Source organism: Linepithema humile, chromosome 2 (genome assembly GCF_040581485.1).
Source record: "Linepithema humile isolate Giens D197 chromosome 2, Lhum_UNIL_v1.0, whole genome shotgun sequence".
Taxonomy (NCBI): domain Eukaryota; kingdom Metazoa; phylum Arthropoda; class Insecta; order Hymenoptera; family Formicidae; genus Linepithema; species Linepithema humile.
This window is the reverse complement of record NC_090129.1, coordinates 21409244-21427642: the sequence shown is the minus strand read 5'-3', so window position 1 is coordinate 21427642 and position 18399 is coordinate 21409244. Positions and strand designations below refer to the sequence as shown.

Genomic DNA, 18399 nt, shown 5'->3' with positions numbered 1-18399 from the left:
ATCAATTGTAGAAAAATACCAGACGTACAATCAGGAATCAAATCTGTAGTTTTATTCATCTTATGAAGAATTAACTACATATTTCATTATATAGATAAATGATTTCGTGTATTTATGCGAATGCAGATAAACATTAATTATTACTGTAAAAAAAGAAACATTTATTTACAGGAATCGACGGACTCTCCTTTGTGCCTCTTAGCACTCTGAGAGTCATCTTGATTCTGCGTCCGTGACATTAGCCTAGGAATTCGTTTAGCTTTTAGGTAAGACATCGTTTCACTCGACGATCTAAAAACCAATAAAATATTTAACATATTAACACATCTGTTATATTTATTTACATAAAAAAATATTTAAGGAATTCAATCTTTAGAAATTTTATCATACTTTTATTGGTACGGAAATGTGTTTCAGGAAAGCATTTCTGGAGAAGGCCAAGTTATAATTAAGAATTGCGGTGAGAGAACGAAATCAAATTAAGAATGGTTTGCATAGCCATAGGTTCGGTAATGCGGAAAACAATATTCATCCATTATAAAGCTATAAAAGATATATTATGTATACCTCGTTGGTTTTTGTTCAGCTAACATTTCCGTTGAATTATTTTCAGTCGAGTTAGAGCTGGTAGAAAGAGGAATGAACTGATAAGTTCTATTACCAAACTCATTATTTTGTTCGGTATTTTCTGTTACAATTGAAACAATACGTGTTTCTGTTTCTAAACTTGCAGATGCTTTTCTCTTGATCTCTGCCTCCGGTTTCGCAGTCTTTACGTCTGTATTATTTTCGCTCTTCGGTTTCAATTTGCCATCTTGCGTAGGAAAATTCACAGTAGGCAAATTAATAGTTTTATCACCTTTAGTGCTGTTCATCAATTTAATTAATAACTGCGATAATTCCTCCCTTTTCCTCGTCACAATAATCTCCTCAAACCACGTTTTTAGTGTTTTAATTGGCAAAGTATAATCTATAATTGGATCCTGAAAAAAGACGTGATCGAATTCATGTTAATGATTTATATAAGAAATGCTAAAAGTTTATGGGAATAAAAAAAACATTGAATGTATTTTAATGTCTTGTTTACCTGGAAAAAACTTTCCACATACTGCAACACGTACAATCCACAGTCCGTAAAATTTGATTGTTGCGGTACTTTAGGACACGCGCCTTTGATAGTATCTTTCGAAAATGTCTTTTCTACGCCAAGTTTGGCAAGATGTTCACAGCTTAAATAATCTCTCAACGTAGCAACTACTCGTGCTCTACTTGCGCCAGCCAGCGAATCAAATATCAATATGCAGGGCCTATATTTAAATCATTAATTAAATTATATTAATTAAATATTAAGAATAAAATAAATTGTGCAATTGTGCATGATGCTCCCACTTACATTTTAACAGTTTCTTTTTGCGGTTCAACTTTAACTTGAACTTCAACTTGATTTTTCTTTTCTTCTGATTGATCATCCTCTTCTTCCTATAAATATAATACATTGTGTCATAATCAATTAGTTCAAAATGGAAATATTACTATTGATAGAATTTATCACCTCCTCTTCACTATACATTTCCATTTCTTCATCGTCGCCTTCAGCTTCGTCCCTTTCAGATCCATCATCCAGCTGATCTATCGTTATAGTCGTAGGTACAGGAGTGATTGTTGTAGAGCCAATTGTGACAGCTTTTGCTTTCAGTTCTTTTAACTTCTTACTCTTTTGTGCTGCTTTATTAACGTCATTTTCATTAGTTTTGGTAACACACGTCGAAATTTTCCCAACCAATCCAGGAAAACAGATAATAGCCAAGAACCAATGCGCACTACAAAAAATATTATTAAATTGTATTAAAACAATATGAGATATTACGTTACTGTTAATTTAAAATCACTTACTGTTCGTTAATAGGAATAATAATAAAATCTTTCTCAAATATATTGACATTTTTCGTCCACTTCTGCACTCTGGCGTGTCGTTTGGCGGCAGGTGTCATTGGCACATTACTTTCGGCAGCTTGGGCATGCGGACTGGTCAAACGTTTGTAAAAGTACGAACTGAACACATGAGTTCTTTGTTGATCAGACTCCGATAATACCTCTAAGGTTAAATACTTTAAATAAAAGTCTATAATCACGTCGTTTAAAAATTGGTCTTCGGCGAGACATAAATAATCTTCAGTGTTGATGGCTATTCCTCCTTTTGCAGGAGGTGGTGGATATACAGTTATTCTGTAAAAAGAAATTAAAGGTTTTATATTAAACATATTTGATACATAATTAAACATAATTGTATAACATTAAATTATCCAAGGATAAAAGTTCAATTGTTAAATGAGAGTCTTACGTTTGTATGCATTCAGTGACACCGACCGAATTTGGTATGACTGATCCTTGAACCTGTTTTTTTACAACATCTTGCGACTGCTGATTCTGTATAGAGAAATATAAATAAATATGTAAAAATATATACGCATACGCTATTATATGTAATTAAAATGTAATCTAATCAAATACATACATCCCTCGGCGATGCCCGTATAAGTATATCGTTTGCCTCTTTAGGATTCAATTCTTCTATTTTACCTCCTCGGGCAAATAATAATTTTAATGTTGCTCTTGAATCATCTGGTAACTTTTCTGGTAATAACGTAATACGTTTATGTGTTTGATCTAGAAAAAAAATATAAAATATTGTCAATTCATTAAAAATTTTGACATTTCTTGGCATATGTGTTTGTGGTAAAAATTAAATAATATTGTTAAGAATAATTGTAAATGTTTGTAAAAGTAAATGTTTTATATATATATATATATATATATATATATATATAGATGTTTTCGTATACGTCAAGTAAATACCTTTTCCGGCAGGATCGTAATACGGTCCTTTTGGATCTTGCATTCCTAATAATTCACGTATCATGGCTCCTGTTTTTGTAGATGTATAAAAGAATAGCACTGGCATTCCTTTCCCATAATGAATTAATAACTTAACTATATCTTGATATTTGACATCCAAAGTAACAAAACTTGTAACTGTAAAATATTAAAATATTAATTAATTTTAATATTTTAAGCTTTTCTTTAGAACCTATATAAAAATAATGAGTGAAGGCAACTTACCATCTTCTAACAAAGGTACGCTAAATCTTACACCATTATAAGTAATCACTACTTTTTCTCGAGGATAATATTTATAAGATCCTATCCTGACTGTTCGACATTCTATAGCAATCTGTGTTAGTTGTAATTGTTCATTATCTAAAAAGCTCTGATTATCACATATTCCTAAAATACAATATTATCTCGTTATTGTACTTATACTATTTTATAGTATTAGTTAATCGTTGATAGCCATATGTCTTTCTTTGATACGTTACCTTTACTACTTTCTTCGATATTCGCCAAAAAATCGCTATATGAACTAAAAACAGAAGTGTTTGTAATTACTGGTTCTTTATCTAAAATGGTGTCCATATCTTCTGGTAAAGCGTTACTTGCATTGCCTGGAGCTACACTATTATTGAGGCATGCTACTTTTTTAGTCCTGCCCTCTTCTTCTTCATCGGACGATATTGTCAGACATTCTAAAAATTAATGATAAAATGTTAAGTTGTTAATGTTGCACATACATATTTTTCTCATAAAACACGTTATTATACCTGGCTCTTTATGAATAGGCTTTGGTTTTGAAGCTCTACCCTTTCCTTTCGGCCGCTTGCATGTAGGACCATCTCGTTCTATTTTCTCCAATTTTGCAGCGTTTCGTTCGTTGTTCTTCTTATAAAACATCTGTAAAGATACAGAGTTGTAATTGTATATCTACAAATCGCGCAAAAAGTGATGAAGGAAATTGTTGAGATAAAGGTATGCATTAAGATGATCGTTGTAAACTGCTTTCAATATGACCTGTAATGATATGGCAATGAGATAAGATAGTGTTTAGCTCTAAGAAGTTAGTTTCTTTATTAAATTCCATGGAGCATACTTCTTAGTAACTGTGCTGAAATGAGAGCGTTTTAAACTTAATATATTAAAAAAAGACTATGTTACTATAATGTGTATAATATAAAAATCCCAAACAATCTCAATTTGTTAGCCATTCATTGGTCACACAATCGATCATTATATCAGATGAGCATTGTAGTAATATACATATATCGGTCTTCTGGCACCGCAGTCAAAACCTTACATCGACTGACATCCCGGTCTCCTTCCTTTCTCTTATGGGTATCGACTTCACATCTTCAGAAAATTTTGTATTACATCGTTCACATCGGTTGAAGTAGAGTGAACTGTAGCCGCAGTGAGAACACAGAGCAAGCATTCCCTTGACCAAAATAGGTTCCTAGTAAATTACATGGTATACTTCGTACTTGTAGCATACTTCTGAATCATGTGATTAACGTCTACTCCTTTAATGTATAGTATTCTTATCGGTTGCAGCAATATAACAATATATTTGGATTGACAATTATTAATTACATTTTATATGTATTATCTATTTTCACGTTTCCACTCTTGCACACACACTTTATTATTTTCATATATCATAATATATTTATTCGTTATATCCACTAATATTTACTAATTACACTGGTTAACAAAAATAAACAAAAATAAACTCTTTTTTGTCACAAGAACTTAAATGGATGAATCTAATAAACTTTTTATGCTGAAATCTAATATATTTTTAAATTTTTTCTATCAAAGTTATTAAGTAATAATACATGATTTTAGTTTGACAAAATAAATCTCTTATAATAATAATAATATTAACTGTATAATAATAATACTAAGAATTGCATAATGTATCTCAACATGTCAGAATTTTAGGTTGCACGGTCTTTTTTAATTGACGAATGAGAATATATGTTTGCTATTATTATAACAAGTGTTTAATGTCCATACATTATTCACAAGAAATACAAACATTACTATAAAAAAAATACTAAAAATAATAAAATACGTTGAAATTGTAATATCAGAAATAACTGACATAGAGAGAGAAAGAGAGAAAAACTATGGGTGATAGAACAAATTGATTGCATATTTGAATTTAGAGTAAAAAATACACTAAAGAGACCACTTAATTTTCTTGTGACAAAAATCATATTGATTAGTATTATACACTTCTATACAATATATCAATCGAATACAATATCTATTATCATCATTAATATTAAAACAAAGAAATTGGCACAGTGAGAAAAATTATTGCCAGAAATTAGTGAACTGAAAATATAACGATATTTTTTAATAATTAAATATTAATTTTAGAAAAAATTTCAAATTTTAGAAAAATTAGATTTTGATATTTCAGATATATTTGTAACGTGTATAGATAAAATTAAAAAAAATTAATAGCATAATTATGCCAATATCCTTCTTTTATTTTAATTTCTTTATAACAAATCTATAAACTTACCTCAGAAGTTGATAGAGAAGTATTACTGTTTTCGTCTGAGGCACTAAAAATATCATCATTGTAATATTCTTTATTGATTGGACATAAAATTATAATATATTTTTGAGTGAACAGATTTTGATCGACTCAAGATTGATTAATGACGTCGTTGCACCATCTCCGGGATGAATTAAAATCCGTTCATTCAAAAACGCTATCAACAAATATGAGATAATTTGAATATCTTACTTGGTATTTTGAGATAAATTATCTGTGGAGCTTATATTTTCCTGAGAATTACAATCGCCATGATCACTATTATCAAAAGATCCCGAAAGTGTTCCAGTGCCGACATCCACTATGTAGTTTATATTTAGCGAAGAATCGTTTACCAAAGAGACTACTGTTTTACTGCTGAGTGAAATGCTTACCTATAAATATTACAATATATAAAATGTATAAAACAGTCGCAAAAATTGTGATCATTATTACTTAATCATTATATCAATAACTCTGAGATTCATATAGATCATCAAAGTAGTATCCAAATTATTACACTTATTTAATTTATGCGATTTATTGTACAAGAAAACTTTTAATCTGAGATATAAATGTTGATAAATATACATTAATATGATATTCTGAAATTTTTATTCTTGAATTCTTTCAATTGCGTAACAATTTATCGATCATCTTTTACTCGATTTTTGATTATATTGATATACTTTTTTAACAAATTTTTAACACTGCATAGACGTACCTCACCCAAGACTGCACGTACCTGATCTAACAGGTCTTGCACAGTACAGTCCTCATTTGGTATATCAAACCCAATTAATCTCTGTTCTCTCATAGTTATTACTAACATTTTCGCTGTATTTCCTTTAACTTGATGTTTAACTTTGGTATTTGCTGGATCATGAATAACTTTTTGGAAATAAACAATGCTCTCATTTGGACTGTTTTGTTCTAATCGTGATGGAGATTGTTGTGTCCTATTTCCTTTTTCTTGCGCGCATTCCGCAGGATTGACTTCCGTACTAGTACTAGTAACGTGCGTATTATGTTCAGTTGAGGAAAGACGCGACGTTACTGCAGATGACTTTTGTTGTTTTTGTGGAGATATCGAAACTCGCTGTTGCACTCTTTGTTGCACAGAATTTGAGGTTACCGAGCGACGTGTTGTATTACTCAGTGAGGATTGAACAGATTGTTGTGAAGCGTTAGGAAGTTGTCGTTGTGCGTTATTTTGTTGAAACCTTTGTTTCTCAATATGCTGTTTTTGTAGTTGTTTAAGTTTAGCGTACTTGATTTGCTCAGTCAAATACTTTATGTCCGAAGATCTTACCGGCGCTTTAGAAATTTCCGGCGTTTTACAGATTTCAGGAGGAACTATGGCAACAGGCCGTACATGCGAAGAAGTACTAATTGGCTTGATAGTTATGTTCTGTTCCTGCGAACCGATAACTTTACTGCAAACGGACATACCAGATTTGGAGCGTGCTATATTAGAATTTTGAACTCGATTTTCCATTGTAGTTATTACATTGACTTCATCTGGAGTCTGAGATGTAACACCTACTTTCACACTGTTTGTCAGTGGTCGAGTTTTATTTTGACAAGGTTTAGATAGTTTTTTTTCTGCTTGTCCAGAATTAAATGATCCAGAATTTACATTAATAGATGACTGAAAACAGACATTGTTAGATTATAAAATTCAAAAAAACAAACTTAAATTTTGCCTAAAAATTATTATAATATATAAACTCACCGGTGATGTAATATTATTTTGTATATTACTTCTAGTTGAAATGGCAGTCTGATTTTTCTCTTGTAACAACGTACTTTGCTTTGTTGATGTAGTAGAATTAGCGTTTTGCATTTTTATCCACTGTACTTGTTGTCCTTCGTTCTTACATTCTGTCTTAGCACCTATAAAAAAATGGTTTATTTAGAAGATCATAAGTAGCAAAAATATCAGCTACCAGTGTTATTTATACAATGCTGAAGTATAACAACAGTTTAATAAATTTAACAGTCAGTTTAGCAACAGATTAAATATTTTATTAAACATATTAATGTAGCATGTTTGAGTGCTAATAATTACCTATATTATCTACAATGCTCACAATATTTTCATTAACATGTGCATTCGAGGTATTAGATTTTAATATTCCTTGAGTTGTAGCTATATCAGTTGTTGTTTTGATTATGAAAACATTTTGCCTGAAAATAATAAGCACTATTACAAATATATTATTCCACAAGTATATGTTACGTTAGTTGTGAACATACAAAATATTAATACACTAAGATCATACAAACATAAAAAACCATTTTATTTCAGACATTATTTATGATAAGTGATTAGATGAAGATAATGAGGAAGAGAGGTGCATTGGTATAAAAACTTTTAAAAATTTTATTACTATTTCTGGATGCACATATAAATTTTTAAAATTAATAATTCAACGAGAAATATTAATAGAATACCCAAATCTACATGTACAAGATATGTGAAATAAACCAGAAAATTTAGAATAGAGTTAGAATTTTAATAAGAAATCGCTTATAGGCCACACATGTTAAAGATGGATTGCATCAACTATTGTATATTATGCGTCATATATTATTTTATAATTTATCTAAATATTCAATTTTTATGTATTACATATTACAATAACTTTTAGTCATCTCTATATTAATTTTAAAATAATCAATATTTTAGATAAACAAAAAAGTATTTAAATCTTATAATATAAATTGATAGGTGCAAATAGATGTAATATCTCAAATTTAAAATAAAATAAATATAACTGCAATAAAAATATATATTCAACATTTTTATATTTAATTTCTATGCATCATATTCTATTAAATGTAGTTTATATATATATGTACTTTTTAAAATTAATATAAATTTTTTTATACAGATACAATTTATTACCTACGTGTACAATACACTCGTAATCAATACATTAGTAGGCAGATTTATAATAAAATAGCTTTGATATCATTGAGGCACACATGTACAAAAGATTTTATATAAAATTTTCCACTTTAAAAATTATATAATTATATATATGTTATATAAAAATTTTTAATTTTTTTATATTACTTATAAATATTATTAAGGTACGTTTTGTTATCCTATGAATAGATTTACATTTTTATATCCAATATTATCAAATAATTATTAATATATTGCTATATATTTAAAAAATATATATTGAATTATTTATAAAACGCACAAAAAATTTAGATGTTTAAAATTATATTTTATTTAATGCTTTATCAAGAAGTCATACCTAAAATTTAATTTAAAAATAGCGTGATAGAAGACTACTTTAAAAAGCATCTTTAAAAAGCATCATTATGTATCTCTGCTGTGTTTTATGCACTCCTGATATTAATACATGCAAAAATTTAATCAAATCTTCCAGTTCAAGTTTAAGTTATTCATAAAATTGAGATACTTTTTACGAATCAAACATTTTAATCAGAATGTATGGCCTATTATATGGAAAGGTTAAGAAATATACATTTTATAAATTAAGATATAAAAATGTTTGCACTAAAATATTATTTTAAAACTGTTAAAACATTCACTTCTCACAACTAATGTGTGTATCACATACCAATACTCCATCTATTTCCTCTAAAATAAATATTAAACTTAAAATTATAAGTTTAATTAAATTCTTGAATCTTTACTTGTCATAAAATATCGAAAGTTTAGAAAAATAATTTTTTGGATACATTCAAATTGAAATGCATGCTGTACAAGTTACCCTTGTTCCAATCGCGTTGCAGTTATTTGATTCCCTAAATTAATAGTTTGTGGGGAGAATATTGCCTGCCTGTTTTGTGGTGTAGCAGTATAAGTCACAAGCTGTTGTGAACCATTACCGCTGTTATTAACATTTTCAACAACTAACTGAACCCGCTGTCCATCTACAGTGCAGATTCTCGGTACTTCTTCAAATGTCAAAGCACCACCAGCATTAGTCACAAGATTATAATATTGTGCCATATTATTTAAGACTTTACTGCTCGCAAATATGATCTTTTTTCTCAATTAACAAAGACCAAAATTTAGATTGCTGCTAGTAGTGTGTTAGACCAATCCATCAATATCATGTCTATAGAAGAATCTGCTAGTTTTGTGCGATACGACCTATGAAAAACAATCACAAATATATTTGACTTTTAACGCGTTTAATTTTTAATATTTAAAAAAAAAGTAATTATCTATTTTGCTTATTTTAAAAAATAAGTAGAACAATAAAATTACTAACAAAATTATTAAAATTAGAAAGAGATTTATTAGAGAATTATTAAAATTAGAAAATATATGTATGTAAATTGTACTCATTAACATATAACAAATCATATATATGTATAAGAAATCACAACCATGTGTGTTGCAAGATAAGCTTTAAATACATAAACATTACCAACATATATAGAAAATTATATATCTACAAAAATTATGTATTTATGTAGTTGTGTAATTAAAGTCTGATTTTGTATTTGAATATTTAATATGCACATTCCGTAATATATAAAGATAAATTATATTAGAATTACAAATTACTATTAAAATATTAGATAGAGCAAGATTTTCAGTCTATTAAAAGCAGATTTTGGTAAGAATACAAATTTAAAAATTTAATTCTCATAACATTAATAAATAAAAACTGTTCATCCTTTAAAGCAGTCTTCTTAAAAATTAATTTCTTTGAAAAACTCTAAGCATAAATTATATTCATTACGAATAGTTATAGCAACAATACATGTATTGCTAATATTTCTATGCATCTTTCTTCATTTTGAGGAAATCACAAATTTTTGTACAACATGTGCTTCAAAGACTGTATCCTAATTTAAAAAATTTGATCACGAGATAATGATGTATGTTTTATATAAGTTATACAATGTGTTAATTTGTTTATCAAACCAACATATTGCAAATCACAATAGTATGTATTATAAAATATACTTGAAATAATTATAATATAAGCATTACAGTAAACAAGAATGTTTTATAGTGCAACAAAATTATAATGTAAATCAATGTACGACATTGAATTTTTGATATTTTATGCATGTGTAAAGTGTGTGATTCATAACACAATCAATTATTAAAAACATATTCTTTCATAAATTTAAAGATTATGTTTTATAGTGCAACAAAATTATAATGTAAATCAATGTACGACATTGAATTTTTGATATTTTATGCATGTGTAAAGTGTGTGATTCATAACACAATCAATTATTAAAAACATATTCTTTCATAAATTTAAAGATTATTTAATTGCTCGTCTATATGTGATATGGATGTAGCAACATAAAATACAATTTGAGTTACGTTCCAATAAAATTTGGAATATACGTATCTCATAGTAAGCATGAATATGATGTTAACAAATTTGTCTTAAGTTTCTAATAAACAAAATTAAGAGTTTTTTAATAATGCGTGTATTATATTAACGTGCAATTATTTTTTTCCATGAAAAAAAAGGAGGTATATTTTATATAAAATATACAATTAATATAAAATTATCAAACTTAATCTATTATATCGAACCAAGTAATTGATGTATAATAATTTAATATATATAAAATTTAAAAAATATTCAGTAAATATTAATATAAAATAATTTATATTAATTTTTTATATTGTCAGATACAAGCATAATTAAATAAATAGTTTTGATAAAAGATATAAATAACAATAATAATTATTCTTGACAATTTACTTATGTAAAAAATATAAAGAGTGAGAAAGAAGATAACACTAGCACCATCGTTAATATATTGTTATAATTCAAAAACACATCTAAAATGAGTTTAAAGACTGATCATAAATAATTAGGACGAAACAATTAACCTCACAAACACGTAGAGAATACTTTGCAGTGGATTCTAACGCAAAAATTACAGCTTTAATTTTCGTGGAAGCTAACATAAGATCTTATCCCGTTCTGGAAAATAACTCACAATAGAAAAACAGTGAGTTTAATCGTTTATCATCGGATTAACTGCTAATAAAGACGATGGTCTTGTAAAGATGTACGGCAAACGACAGTTTAAACTCCGCAATGATCATAACCTAAAAATCAGCGAACAAAGATAGCCACGATCGCACTTATGTCTCTTTGACACGATTGTCACAAAAATCGAACAAGTCTCGACTGAATGTATGAAACAAATACTAATGACAGGAAACGAGGGGTTCGCACGGTTTTTTTACAACCGAATTAAATTATCTGCGGAACTTTATGCTGCGAGAACTTTCATAACCTCGTCGCACAGATTATAAGATTATTTGCACAGACTGAGCGCCGGTACTGGATATTATCTAATCTGCGAAGAACGGTATGAATGACAGTTCAATTGCAGAAAAACATGCTGCTTTTTTGAACACGTGAACGAGACACACGGCAGCAGAGACGACAGCGGCGATTTCTTTCTGTGCACGCATTAAATAACTTTCAATTCGAACGAATATATAACAGCCAATACTCACAATTCTTTGCATATGCTGTTTTGCTGACACGTAAAATCAAATTGTCAAAATAATGTGCCGTACGTCTCAACTCGTTCTTCTTCGTTTTTACTTCGCTGAATTCGGCGCGAGTAAATAACAACTATACTTCGCCATTTTACGCATCCACTTGTATGAGCGTATCCGAATCGCGCTGGCGACCACTGCGACCGACACGAATGGACGGAACGTTGAACAGGAAATTGCACTAACGCGCAAGGTTCTGCGCCTAACTTCCGGGACGCCATTCGACCGCGAAATTCGATCACGAGTCATTGCACCAATGCTAACATTTCCTTTTGATGTGGAACACATTATGTACTTTTTAGGGTAAAAACGCAACAAGATAAAATATTAAAGATTCCTAAGCTTAAGGGTCTTAATCTACATGTACTTGTATGTAAATCGCATAAAATATGCATAGAAAAACATATTTTATTTAAATATTATGTTCATGTATATTTTGTGAAACATAGCAAATTTAAAAAGTTTTACATACAATTTTATTGTACATCAACGATAATTTATAATAATTATAAATATAGATTTCATCTATAGAAAATAAAAATATCAAGCTTATGTATATTAGTTTAGCTACATCACAATCATTTATACCCATTATCTAAGGTGTTCGCATCACAAGCTCCATGTTTTTATTCGCTCCAATCTATAGTGTACGTAATGTAGTATTATAGATTGAAACATATTGAAGCGAGTAGGAGCATATTGGAGCATGCAACGCAAACAAAGCTTTATAGACATATCTTTATTCACAATTTCTTCGTACAGCATTTACTATATTGTTATGAAATAAAGGAAGTATTCTTTCTCCACTATACTTTAAAGTATAAGATTCAAATGGAAAAAAATTCGAAATTAAAATAGGCAAGCGAGTTTTTATCCCAAAAATGGGCAGTTGATTACGCTCGTTATTTTCGATTACAGTGTAACAATAAGCTAACTGATACGTGCTTGTAATATCGGCGAAACTGTAAACTATTTTGCTATCGCATATTTTCAAAGGATTTAATTTACAAGTAATGATCCTCGATATATCAAGTTCCTGAAGAAATAATATACCTGAAAACAAAATACGTGTTTTCAACATTGTCATTGTAAACATATAATGTGTGTGCGTCTGCCTAGGTGTGTGTGTGTGTGTGTGTGTGTGTGTGTGTGTGTGTGTGTGTGTGTGTGTGTGTGTGTGTGGTGCGCGCGTATGCGTGCGTGCGTGATGAAAATGTGTGCGGACTCACCATTTTTCAATCTCAGGAATTCCTTATGTCTCGCAATAAGTAAATGAAAGAACGCTTGACAAACGGAATAAAATACAACGTGTTGTTTCATATCATCGATATGCTCTGAACACTCTTGTATAGAGATATAATTATGTATCCATTTTGTCAATTTAACCATCATCAGTTTCATTAGTCTGAAAGAAAATAGCCTTAGATAAAGTAAACTCTATAAAATTGTTGTAATATTGACATTATGATAATTACCCAGAAGGAATAAATGTAGCAGAAGCGAGCAAGCTAGAAATATAAGACACAGCTGATTGCCGTGTAACTGATGCTACATTTGGATCAATTACTTTACGCCACAACCAATCGATAAAAGTTTCCGCGACTACAGCTTTGAAACTGCAAATGTAGAATGCAATATATTGCATATACTGACTGGCATGTGTAGGTAATATTACTGTTTCGAATGCTCGGAGAACATCAAAGTACAATATTCTTGTGGATTTTATCTTCAGAACTCCATTTTCGAAACAAAACTCGTGCATATATTTAAGAAATAATTCCATACACATATCCAGCGTATGTGCAGATGGATGCACAAGATTTGTTTTATCTACATCATTATTAGTCTGATTATCAACTGTTTCATCAATACAATCCGTTAAGTCATCATCACCTTCCTCATCACCTGCTTCTTCACGAGGTATGTTGACATCCAACACCATCAATCTAAGACACAAATATAATTTATTCTCTAATCAAGAAAATTTCATGTTTTAACTATCTATGAGATTTATACCTATTAATAATTAAGGATAAAATGTCTGATCTCAGTTGAGGTGCATAATTCAATATTTGTAATAATGCATAGATATAAACTTCATGTGTATAAGTGCCATGTATAACATATGGAAATTGTAATCCAAGGGTTTGCAGCAAAACTTTGTTCGACCTAAAAATTTACAATATATATATATATATATATATACATAAAATATATATATGATGATAGGTCAAAATTTGATATTTATTTTTTTATATCGTACATTGGAACCACTTCCAAAATCTTATGCAATATGTCATGTATGTGGTTTAACTTTTCTATATCTTCATTTTTAAGTTTTCCAGCTTCATGTTCTACGTTACTATCTTCAACTATAACAATAAAAATTATAACAAATGTTTTATTACCTATAATGTTAGAACATTATTATTATTATTATTAAATATATTTACCTGGTTTAAACAATTCAACTAGATGATTTATTACAGTTTTTATATGAGGAGTCTGCATACATACTAAATCTTGTAAAAAGAGTTTATAAGTAGAAATAACTCCTGGCGATCTATTTGTCCATCGAATTTTAAGAAGAACTTGAATAAATAATTCATGTTTAGCATCTAACATGGATACACATTGCCTTGTCTCAACTAAAAATTCTGCTAAATCACAATCCTAAAAATAAGAAACAAAAAAAGCTTTGAACAAAACATCTTACATCGTATTATGTAATTGATTAACTCTGATATATAAACTATATAAGGCATATTAAAGTTATAAAAAATTATTTTTAAGCAAATTTTGTAAATCCCTTTACTTATTCTTACCTTTATAGCATCTTCTCGAAGTAATTGTATTAACTTCTCGTATTCTTTAATGTCATTACCTGTTTCAAAATTATATAGTATACTTTTAATATCTTTTGGGAGTTTAAAGTATACCCTATTAGATTGCTTAATAATTTGTTCTCTAACGCCAGGGCCTTTTAGTAGAGATGACACACTGTTGACCCTCGAGGATACCACAGACATCTGTTTGAAGTACACATATATACATAAAAATTCACCAATTCTCACTAATAACTTATCTTACTAATTCTATTTAAAATTAACAATAATTGAGTAATTTTAGCCAATACAATAATATTACATTGTATAAAATATCAAATGCGGCAACAAAAAAAAGGTTATATGTATGTCAAGATGAATTATGAGTTACATACCTTGATAAATATGGTTTTCACTTTATACAATATTCAATCTTTTTGTAGATTCTTGCACGCATATTTATTTATGTTTTGGAAATATACTATCTTGCAAATATCATGCAAACAATTTATCGACCACGCGCTTCCAGCCACATGTATAACGGAGACAATGGAGGTGCGAATATCGCCATGGATTTAAAAGTATAGTTAGTATGTTCATCGTACAATACTTTGTGAAGTCATGCTGGTATCAGAGAGAAGACTGAGAGTGGACATGCCCGCATTTTACCATTGAGTAAAAAGAAACAGGAGGGAGCATTTGGTCGTAAAAGTGCGGACGAAAGTGACTATATAAAGTGGTCGCTCAAGATGGCCGCTCAAGGGCGCCAATATTGAATGACTTGTTATGTTTAATTAGGAAATAATGTACAATTAAAAGAAAATAATTATAATATGCAACAATAATACCAAATTTTAATGGCGTTTTTCATTGGGATTGCACTCGTGCAGTATTTCCATAAGAGCAATGTTAAAATCTAAAATCTAAATTTATATTAAATCCTTCATCCTTACAAAAATTTATCCATGCATTTCTTTGATCCGGATTTTTCGAAAACCTGTTTGTGAGTGAAAATTATTTAGTAATTATTGTGAATCTACAATTTCACAATACTATACATATGATTATAATCTCCAAAATAAAAATCTCATTATTGTTGATAATACTAACCGATGAAACGTTATTCCATGATTTCGAGCTGCTGCTGTTATGCCACAAGCTCTACAGTATACCATTTTGATCGTTTATTTTCATACACTGTTGCATAAAAGACTATACACTGCATATTAATGCGTACGGCGTACGGTGTACGGTATGCCGCTTGCCGCTATGCTCGAGCATTCCCTCTCACTTTCAAAAAGTGGTCGCTCAAGATGGCTGCCATGACGTACATCCGTCCGCGGATTTACCTAGTCCTGTGCCGGGATTCTGTAACTCTTTAACGACAAAAATCGTTATCGTTAACTATCGATATCGATGATAATCGCAAAAGGTTATTCTGTAACTAGTGGGTATCGACAATTCTCGATATTTGAATCGTTAAATTCCGAAAAGTATCGAAGCCGTGTCGATGTGATTGCGATCGATGCCGGAGGTCTCGCTAAGCCATTAACGATAGTTGATGTGAGTCGGTGATACGTTAGTGTGGAATGCATACATATATATGTAATACATGTGACAATAAAATGTTAGAAGTTATTGATAAAAACAGCTAATACGGATTGAAAGTAAGTGTAAATACTTCCATTCTTTAAGCCTTGAACTTTTATCTTTCATATATATACAGGGTGTTTCATTTTTGTTTAAAAGTAAAGATTTAAGTGACATATACAATATTCAGTTTTCAAAGTGAATAAAACAATAAAAAAAAACATAATCTCAATCTTAGATAAACAATGTAAAATAAAAATAGTATTGTAGTCGATTTAAACTGTTAATAGTTTCTCTGATAAAACAATTTGATAATTTTTTATTTTAGGATGGCTCTCGGCTATCTTGCTTTAAATTTAATAATGATGGAAGATCATGTCCAACACCTTGAACGAAGAGTAGAGAGACAATTGTTGCGAACAACAGAAAATCCATTTGATTTGACAAATAATGAATTTAGGGAGTTGTACCGCTTAACACCGGACTTAATTTTTGATCTTGTCGATGCATTAGAACCTCGATTACAGCGGACAAGGATCACTGGTTTGGCTGTAGAAAAACAAGTAATACAAATTACAATTTGTAACTGTATATACAATATTTTTGTTTTATTACATTTATTATACTTATCTTTTTCTTTATTTGAGTTTATGATATTCATATATATTTTATATGTTATAGGTATTATCGGCAGTAAGATTTTATGCAACTGGCTGCTTTCAACGTCCAGTAGGTGAACAGTGGGGCATTTCGATGAGCCAGACATCGATTAGCAGATGTATACACAAAGTAACAGATGCGATCAATGAATTAATATTTAGACAATGGGTACAATTTCCAATGACTCCAGGAGCCAGGTAATTAGCAAGAATGAAATTTCAAAATGCACGTCAACCGTTTAAAGGAGCTATCGGAGCGATTGACTGTACTCACATAGCGATCCTTGCTCCCAAGAGCATGAAGAAGCCTACATTAATCATCATGGATATCATTCATTGAATGTGCAAATGGTAAATATTTAAATCATTGATTCATACAAAACGTGTTTTATATATTCCAATTAATGACATTCAATAACTTAATCTATTAGATATGTGACCCTAATTTAAAAATACTCAACGTTAATGCAAGATACCCTGGAGCACGACACGATGCATATATATGGAATGCTTCTGCTGCGCGACGAGTTATGGAACGCGCGTACAATCGTGGTGAACGACAAACATATCTTATTGGTATATAATCTTAACTTTTTATTAAAGATGTTTGTTGTACAAAGTTTTTATTTTGTCGATTTATTGTCGACATAATACTTTATACTCTACTGTTTATTCTAATGCATAAATTTTATGTTGTGTTGAATTTAAAATGTATTAAAAAATTTTTATAACGGAGCTGAAATAAATCTAGAATATTTTATTTATACAGGTGATTCAGGTTATCCGTTAGAACCGTGGCTATTAACTCCTTTGCCACGAGAGCCGGAAGGAACTCCACGTTTTGCATATAACGAAGCATTATGTAGCGCAAGAAATTGTATTGAACGTCTCTTTGGTGTTTTGAAGTCTACCTGGAGATGTCTGTCTCGCCACAGAGTTTTGCAATATGAGCCTGGCTTTGCTGGAAGAATTATCAACGTTTGCGCAGTCCTCCATAATATGCGGAATTATCACGGCATATTTAATGATGATCTATTAGATGAGTATAATGATAACGAACATATATATGAAAATTGTAATAATGCTCATGATATAAATTTGGATAATAATATTCGTGGACCTCTTGCTATTGCACGTCGCATTCAAGATCGTTTAATAGCAGAAAGATTTACTAGATAAAATTGCACAATGTATAATGTATAATATATGTATAATATAAGTATAATGTAAATTTAAAATAAAAGACTGAAATTTTTTAAAACTTGAGTTAGCATACTATAATAAAAATGTTTATAACTAGTTAAAATATAGCAAATTGTATTCAATCGTGAATGATTTATA

At 29.6% G+C, this 18399-nt stretch overlaps 2 protein-coding genes and 1 pseudogene across 8 annotated transcripts; 1 reads left to right on the top strand and 2 right to left on the bottom strand.

The window, feature by feature from the left end:
- Positions 1-30: 30 nt before the first annotated feature.
- On the bottom strand, positions 31-12140 carry LOC105670771 (uncharacterized). 7 transcript variants are annotated; one of them, XM_012364479.2, is made up of 20 exons: positions 11940-12140; positions 9196-9581; positions 7512-7630; positions 7176-7336; positions 6165-7091; positions 5654-5835; positions 5426-5468; positions 4190-4345; positions 3660-3789; positions 3378-3584; positions 3121-3285; positions 2857-3033; positions 2516-2667; positions 2342-2427; positions 1894-2226; positions 1553-1820; positions 1394-1479; positions 1088-1307; positions 568-983; positions 31-291 (listed from the first exon to the last, which is right to left on the bottom strand). In XM_012364479.2, the coding sequence occupies exons 2-20, from the start codon at positions 9435-9437 to the stop codon at positions 162-164; spliced, it is 4200 nt and encodes a 1399-aa protein (XP_012219902.1). In that variant the 5' UTR covers positions 9438-9581; positions 11940-12140; the 3' UTR covers positions 31-161. The 7 variants fall into 7 exon arrangements, with proteins under 7 accessions (XP_012219902.1, XP_012219903.1, XP_012219904.1 ...); XM_012364480.2 differs by having other exon boundaries at positions 4190-4327; XM_012364481.2 differs by having other exon boundaries at positions 6186-7091.
- A 297-nt stretch (positions 12141-12437) lies between these two features.
- Tif-IA (RNA polymerase I-specific transcription initiation factor RRN3 homolog Tif-IA) lies at positions 12438-15473 on the bottom strand. The gene is made up of 8 exons (XM_012364462.2): positions 15205-15473; positions 14810-15013; positions 14438-14657; positions 14248-14356; positions 14001-14153; positions 13460-13930; positions 13214-13389; positions 12438-13037 (listed from the first exon to the last, which is right to left on the bottom strand). The coding sequence occupies exons 2-8, from the start codon at positions 15011-15013 to the stop codon at positions 12724-12726; spliced, it is 1647 nt and encodes a 548-aa protein (XP_012219885.1). The 5' UTR covers positions 15205-15473; the 3' UTR covers positions 12438-12723.
- Positions 15474-16146: 673 nt separating this feature from the next.
- On the top strand, positions 16147-18319 carry LOC136998245 (putative nuclease HARBI1; annotated as a pseudogene).
- Positions 18320-18399: the final 80 nt, after the last annotated feature.

Excerpts from the sequence above, each read along its gene's own strand:
- LOC105670771 (XM_012364479.2), bottom strand. The coding sequence starts at position 9,437 with ATGGCACAATATTATAATCTTGTGACTAATGCTGGTGGTGCTTTGACA. Across the intron at positions 7,631-9,195 it reads GCAACGCGATTGGAACAAGG|GCAAAATGTTTTCATAATCA; the intron begins GTAACTTGTACA and ends TATTATTTTCAG. Across the intron at positions 2,227-2,341 it reads GTCACTGAATGCATACAAAC|AATAACTGTATATCCACCAC; the intron begins GTAAGACTCTCA and ends TTCTTTTTACAG.
- Tif-IA (XM_012364462.2), bottom strand. The coding sequence starts at position 15,013 with ATGTCTGTGGTATCCTCGAGGGTCAACAGTGTGTCATCTCTACTAAAA. Across the intron at positions 14,658-14,809 it reads TTCGAGAAGATGCTATAAAG|GATTGTGATTTAGCAGAATT; the intron begins GTAAGAATAAGT and ends TCTTATTTTTAG. Across the intron at positions 13,390-13,459 it reads GCTACATTTATTCCTTCTGG|ACTAATGAAACTGATGATGG; the intron begins GTAATTATCATA and ends ATTTTCTTTCAG.